At 35.4% G+C, this 7,401-nt stretch overlaps 1 protein-coding gene across 1 annotated transcript; it reads left to right on the top strand.

Annotated features, from left to right (window-relative positions):
• The first annotated feature begins 2,421 nt into the window (after positions 1-2,421).
• LOC125504167 (breast cancer anti-estrogen resistance protein 1-like) lies at positions 2,422-6,537 on the top strand. The gene is made up of 2 exons (XM_048665748.1): positions 2,422-2,454; positions 4,623-6,537. Exons 1-2 carry the CDS (start codon positions 2,422-2,424, stop codon positions 6,156-6,158), a joined length of 1,569 nt encoding a protein of 522 aa, XP_048521705.1. The 3' UTR covers positions 6,159-6,537.
• Positions 6,538-7,401: the final 864 nt, after the last annotated feature.

Below are 7,401 nucleotides of genomic sequence, written 5' to 3'. Positions count from 1 at the left end.
ATGTGCGCATTTTAAGCTTTTAAATATACCGGGTTGCAAACTTACATAAAGTTTTGACGATAAGTCCAAAATGGTGGTTCCAGTAAAAAAACATAGTTGATTACCACTAGGTATATTGAAAACTTGTTTTAAAACATATAACTTTTAAACACTGAAAACTTTCAAAAGACACATTTTCTTCTAAAATTTATATTTTTTGAAGTATAGCACTTTGGTGCACCAAAGCACAACCCTGTATATATTTTATATTTAGATTACTTAATTTTATCACATTTCATGTGTTTCGCATTCTATCTACCTACCCAAAAAGCGATAACAAAAAGATTACATAAATAATATTTCTAAACCAATTTTGTTTCTACCAAGTCGAACCTGGGAAAATTGTAGCTAATCTTCGACTTTTGTTTTTGTTTATAAGTAGAATTTCTTGCCTTGCAAGTTGAGGTTTAAATTTATAATTGAATGTACGTATATTAACGTTTATTAAACCTGTGTGTAAATCTACAGTAAAAAGATGTTGATACAAATCAAAATATAAAAACAAGTTTGAAGAATAGAAGAAGAAGCAAACTTTTTTTGGCGTTTAATTGTAGAATATAAAAACAAATGAGCTAATGAGAATGAGCTGCTGATGAGAGCTAATAGGCTCGAAACAGGTCCTGGTGGTGCCTGAGGTTAGCGAACATAGAAATTTGCACTGGTTTGTATTGTAAGATATGTAAAGTTGTATGTTAAAATCTTCCTCTGATCTAACAAGAATACAATTTAATTCTTAAAATATGAATTGAAAATGCTAAGAACAGGTATCGAATCAGGAGCAATGAATAAGAAAAGGATTTTCAATACAATGAAACACGAGAGTAATTATCATTTGACACATTCCAACTTTTAATGCTTATTGTAATATTTTGTTTTATTGTTTTTAGTAACAATTTTGTCTCAATGTCCACATGTCCCAACTAGTTGCCTGTCCATTGAAATGAGAGTTTATTGAGACAGATTTTAATTGATTAAATTTTTCTCGAATTTCATCGGATTGGGAAAAATGTTGTTTACATATTTTTAGTAAAATGCAGCTTCTCTAAAACAACTGAAATTATTCAGTTTCGAACTCAAAGAAAAATGCTTTACTGAGTTAAAAATACCAAAGCGGCTGTTCGAAAATTAAATTATTGACTGTAAATTAGTTGTGTATCTATTAACATAAATTTGTTGAAGGAATTCAATGTATATGCTTTCAGTCGGCCGATTTATCACTCGGGACGTCCGAAGACGTCTGATTTGTTATTTAAATGTGAACAGAATGCTTATTCTAGCAGCCTAATAATAGAACGAAACTCTAAATCAGTCTATTTGTGAAGAATTGGTTAAAACTCGTTAAAACTCACTGTGCAGCTTTCGGAATGTAATGGGAAGCAGCCGATAATGATAATCAGAATTTTCATCAAAATGTCTTTGAGATATTTAATGGCAATCAATAAATCTCGCCAATTAGCTAAATGAACGCAGACCCATAATTATTTAATTTTCTTTGGCTTGGGACGCTTCCGATTCGTAACATGCCGGGTATAAAACATCAAAGAGAGCAGAGCCGAGCAAAGCCAACATTTTCTTGCACAAGAAAAATGCAAGTGCAATTCTAAAAATAGGAATGAGTCAGCCTGTATAAGGTATTCCACATAGTACTTGCTTTTTGTATAATTTGTCCTTATAGTGAAGTTGTCTCGACCTGATATGGAAGTTCTTTGTTAGACTTCGTAACGATAAACTTGCAGATACACATCTTTATATGATGGTAGTTTGCAGGTAATTGATCTATCTACTAAAACGTTTTCCGAAATGCTCGTTTACAGGGTGTTAGCGGGTTTTTTACGAGTATTTTAATTTAATTTCAAGAATTAACTTGAGTGTTGAAATTTTCCTGATATAGCTTTAAAAGCTTCTCAGGTAAAATTTATGTAACAAACTAGATACGAGTTCACATTTTCTTGAAAGTCGGTTGAATATGTTTTTTTTAAAGAAGGTGCTTCAAAATTGAGTTCCCGCAACAATAATGAAGAAAAACGTAATTTAATTCTTGAAAAGTTCGAATTACGAAAAATCTGCACGAAATTTGAGACCATTTTCTTCTTCACTTGCCTAGAATATTCAATTTGCTTGTAATTACCACCGTAAATTAACATATCGTGAAATCTGTGCGTTTTTCATGTAGAAGATTGAGTTTATCCGGATGGAAGGTGAACTTTATCCATGTCGTCCATTTGAAGTTTCACAGAGTATAATAAAAAAAATCCAACAGCAAATACGCTCTCTCATATGCTCCAACAACTACAAGTTGTTTTGGTCATTGAGACCCAACAACAAATCACCCTGTATATTTGCTTCCATTCTATCTCAAAAGTAAATCATAGTGCATGAGACATGGTGTGTCATACGCACATGACTAAACCAGCTGTAAAAGGATCAAGTTAATACGATTTGACGTAACGCACTAACAAAAAATGTCTGAATCCTCTGCTATTGATGGTCAAAGATCTACAAAAAAGTTATGTTTTTTGAAATACCGGGAGAATGTTAGGATGGATTTTAATGAAACTCGTGAAATTATTTTTCTGTAAGACTCATATTTTGAAGATGCAACCTAGTTTGATTGCACTGCTCAAGTGGTGAATTATTGAGTGTTTTTTTCGTACACAAACTATCAGCGCGAGTTTGATTAAAATGGGTCGCATCAGTCTCCCGATATTTCAAAAAACCTAAGTTTTTTGAAGAACTTTAACTATAGTAGAGAAGCCAGGCATATTTTGTTAGTAAAACTAACGTCTTCTTTTGAACCGAAGAATTTGCTTTTTGCTTACGAGACACCCTGTATATTGAAAATCACTCTGTATAAAAGTACTTAGATGCTTTATTTTTATGATGTGTGCTTCTTAGAATAATGTCTAATGAATGGTTCTTTAATAATTAATAATTAATAATTATTAGACGTTTACGGAGACCACGATGTATGATCTCTCTGAAGATTTGTACATATATTTGTAATCAAATTTGCTCTACCATCCCAAAATATTTTAAAAAATGCGACATTTTAAATGAGACACCTTGTATATTATTGTACAATTTAAGGCGCTTTCCAAAATAGTAAATAAAATTATTTTTTTTTACCAAAACATAACTAAGAAATATTTGATTACGCCATTTCGATACCCGGAAATTAAACATTTTGGCTCTGTACATTTATCCAGGCTGTCTTGAAATTAGTGATATTTTAGCTACAAATAAAATTCACTTTAATTGTAATTTTTGTGTAACTGTAACTTAATTATAATTTTTCAAATAAAATGTTTATATTAGTCCATGATCGGGAAGAGTATTAAATTCCCCATAAGATGGTATATCATGTATAAAAAATTGATCTAAAGCGTCAAATTTCCAAATAAACTTTTTGCAAAAACTCGAATATTTTGACGTATTTGTCATAACGGTTGGAGACTGAGCGACATTTTGAAGCAGCTGTCAGCTTCACACTCAGCGTAGTTTCAGATGCAGGTTTTTTGCGCTTATCACTACAGTGATTTATTAATTAATAAAATCAACTATTCAAACGAAGTTTTGATAAAACTATTTATTCCTCACGAACCTTGTGACTAAATTCTTCTATTCCTAGAATTCCTCATTTAAAGCAAATTAATACAAAAAATTGTGTCGCACAAACTATCAACTGACAAACTGTCAAGCTGACAGCTGGTTTAAAGTGTCGCATCATCTTCAATCATTATGACATTTAATGTCAATCTTCAATATATTTCCAGTCTTTAGAAAACATGTCATTTGATAGGAAATTTAATAATGTTCTCGATGACTGGGTGTTTCATTTGAAAAATGCCATTGGATTCTAGCTAAAATATCACTAATTTCAAGGATTTGTATAATTTACAGCAAATTGATAAAACTTTTGATAAAATATGGATATGATTTAATATGTATATCGAAAACGGCTTTAAATAATCTATTTTTTCTTACTCGAGAACTTGCTTTACTGAAACATAAAAATGTGAACCGTTCATTTCTCTATATTTGCAAAATCGGACCTCAAGTTTATCAGTTTGAAATTTTCCGAGTAATGTAAATTCAATTTTAAAATGATTTAGTTATAATCTAGTGTTTACGGTACCTTTAATGCAATTTCTTGTTTATGGAGCTATACAGGGTGGGCCACCGAAAACGAAACGTTTCAAGTTTATTTACTTTATGTCCAAACACTGTCATTAAACCCTCGAGGAGGGTGGTATTCGCTCTTAAACTGTTAAATCGGAAGTGGGGTTGAGTAACAAGGCGATCATGCCTACTTTGTAACATGGTTATATGGCCTTATGTGGCATTTTTCAACATTAATTTACGTAGTTAATTGTCTTTTTCTTGAAAAATCCCTGTAGTTAAGCATAGTATGTTACTCGCATAGTAAGGAGTTACACATACTGGGAGGAAATGGCACCCATTCTGTGCTTATAACATAACATAATATACGATTCTTTTGTCACTAATTTTGGCTTGAGTTATAGCAAAGCCTTATTGATTCCCACCGAGATTATAAACTTAGTTCAATGTGTGTTTTATTGTAGGTGATCACCCCGAAAAAGTTCAATGATGTCTACCTGTACGACACGCCGCCGTTAAGATGCTCCCCCATACCAGTTTCCGGCCACAGTCCCGGAATCAGTCCGCGGGATCAAGTTAACGATTGTTACGACGTGCCCCCCCGAGCCATTCCAGTGGGGCACGAGACCTACCGAAATTGCCCCAGATTCTCCCCAGCGCCCTCGTCGTGCGTCTCCCCCATAAGTCGAGAATCGGGCGAGGCCTACGATATTCCCCGATCGCTCAACATCAACCATCCACTCACCTCATCGAGTTCGGCCAGCTCCCTGACAGCCGACTCACTAAGTTCCTCAAACCGTAGCAGCATGACCAACATGCCCGACTACGACATTCCTAGACCGCTTAATCGGGGCCCCCAGCTGGTGTTGGCGCCTCCGCAGCCCACCTACGACGTTCCTCCATCTCAGCAGCAACTGAAAGAACTACCGTTAGAGTTAAATTCAGCTTTGGAAAATTTGGAGAGGCTAGAGACTGATACGTTGAGTGCAATTTCAAAGTTACTCGGGTTTGTTTGCCCCAATTGGCGAACGCGAGAAAAATTGGAAAACAATAGACTGGAAATCAAACTGGCTGTAACGAGGCTACGGACATCCCTTCACGATTTGGCGGAATTCGGCGAAGGTTCGCTGGGAAATGCGGCGAAAGCTTCCGATAAAAATTTAGTGGTCAAACTGGCGCCTCAAGTTTCAGCGCTTAGAAAATCCGACGCGTTAGTACAAGGGGCGTCAGAAGTACTGGAAAGGCACAGATGGGCACTCAGTTTGCTGGCACGGCCAGAAACTTCCGACAAAGCTTCCAAACCCGATGAACTAGAGCAGCTGGTGGCTTGCGCCAGAGCTTTAACGGAAGATGTCCGGCAAATAGCGTCCTTTATTCAAGGGAACGGAACGCTTCTGTTCAAGAAAGAACAACCTATTAGTTCAACCGAATGGGCGGAAGAGTACGATTATGTAAGTTTCGATTCCAAAGAAAACGTTTCCAAGCAGAATGCCCAAATTCTCAGCGAGCTTCCACAAGAACTGAAAAAGGGCTTCGACAACTGCGTTAAACACGCAGACGACGCCGTTTTCGAAGAAGGCAGCCCAGCATTACCACACGACGATAAGCAACTTCTCAAATTTTTTGCATCGCAAATTATCACGCACCACACCAATTTAACACATGCCATAGACTCTTTCCTTCAGACGGTAGAGCATAATCATCCGCCCAAAATCTTTCTCGCCCATGGCAAGTTTGTAGTACTCAGTGCCCATAAATTAGTTCACATAGGAGATACAGTTCACAGAAATATTTCATGTAAAGATATTAAAGAACGAACCTTGCGTTTAGCCAACGCTTTATCGGATGCTTTGGCCACTAGCGTGAATAAGACGAAACAAGCAGCACTTCAATTTCCTTTGGTCAGTGCGGTTCAGGAGATGGTTGATTCGATCGTTGATATTTCGCATTTGGCCAAAGATCTGAAGGTTTGCCTTGTACAGGCCGCTCATCCTTTATAATTTTAAGTTCGACAAGTCACAGAGAAAAACATCCGAGCGCACTAATTTCGTCAATCAGTCACATTGAGTTTCATTTGCCAACTACTGTTTTTCTCTGTAACAATGTACCTACTACTTGATTTGATACTACTATTTTTCTACGTCATTTAAGTGTTTTCCACGCTCCACACGCCATAGTTCTAAAATGTGTACAAAAATAATATTTAATTTTATATCAGCTGCAAAAATTAGGGGCGTGGAAAGCAGTTAACGTTTGGTTGTTTGTGAATCGCTCAAACTAATTGCCAACCTGGAGGAGTTTCTATTAAGTTCGAAAGCTTTATTGTTTTTATTAGTTGTATAAACATTTTTATTTCAATAAATTTTACGTTGACTTTTATTTTGTTTTCTTTTTGCATGTTTCATTTGATTTGCCTTTTTTTAGTCGAGTTCTAATTATCTCGACCAGTTAGACACTTGACTCTTTGAACTGGGGAATTTTAATGTAAGGTATAAAGTTTCTAAAGACTAATAAATCGCTTACTGATAAACCAGACAATACTGGCTAAATGGGAAACGTAGGTGAGTTATCAGCGCCAGTCGAAATATATTGGTGGGGATCATCTCAGACTCCTTACATCAAAACTAACTAATATTCAAGTTTTCTTTTAGAATTCGGCTCATTATCCGAAACTGTTAAAATTAACCTTCCGCTTCAAGTGTCTCAGCCGTGTACTTTCTTATTTAGTGTATACGCACTAAATATGCAAAATCATCTCAGAAATCAATACCAATCTGATTTTGGCAGAATTTGTTGATCAAACTCGAAATCAAGTAGAATCGCAGAGCTCTGAAAGAAACCCTGAAAATCCCATTTACGCCATTAATTACCACTATATGAACGTCGAAAGCGTCCCATCAAACCACACATTCTAAGGGCTTCGATGAGTAACGGAAAACGCACAATAACCCGCACTAATATTATGGTCTTAGAATCGATAGCATGAATCTTAAGTTAATTAATTTACTTGCTAAAGTACGATATAGTTTTAAGTAATTTGTTAACAGGAAAGGTTAAACGTAGCAATTAATTGTATTTATTGTAGATTGATGATAGCGGGAGGAAACTTGCATTAAATTTCCATTTCTTTTTGATAGATAAATCTACTGCAATAATTTTTTTATTGCATAAAATTTATTGAGTAATTTTTTTATCAACATCAATGCTTGTTTACTCCTGTTTGTGTTTGTGCAGGGTTATCAC

Source organism: Dendroctonus ponderosae, unplaced genomic scaffold, assembly GCF_020466585.1.
Source record: "Dendroctonus ponderosae isolate FM_Combo_2020 unplaced genomic scaffold, Dpon_F_20191213v2 Dpon_F_20191213_4, whole genome shotgun sequence".
NCBI lineage: Eukaryota > Metazoa > Arthropoda > Insecta > Coleoptera > Curculionidae > Dendroctonus > Dendroctonus ponderosae.
The sequence above is the reverse complement of the archived record's forward strand: the minus strand, read 5'-3'. Positions and strand labels throughout refer to the sequence as shown.

Coding starts and splice junctions, on each gene's coding strand:
- LOC125504167 (XM_048665748.1), top strand. CDS start 2,422: ATGGTGTGTCATACGCACATGACTAAACCAGCT. Junction 2,455..4,622: donor CGCACATGACTAAACCAGCT/GTAAAAGGATCA, acceptor GTTTTATTGTAG/GTGATCACCCCGAAAAAGTT.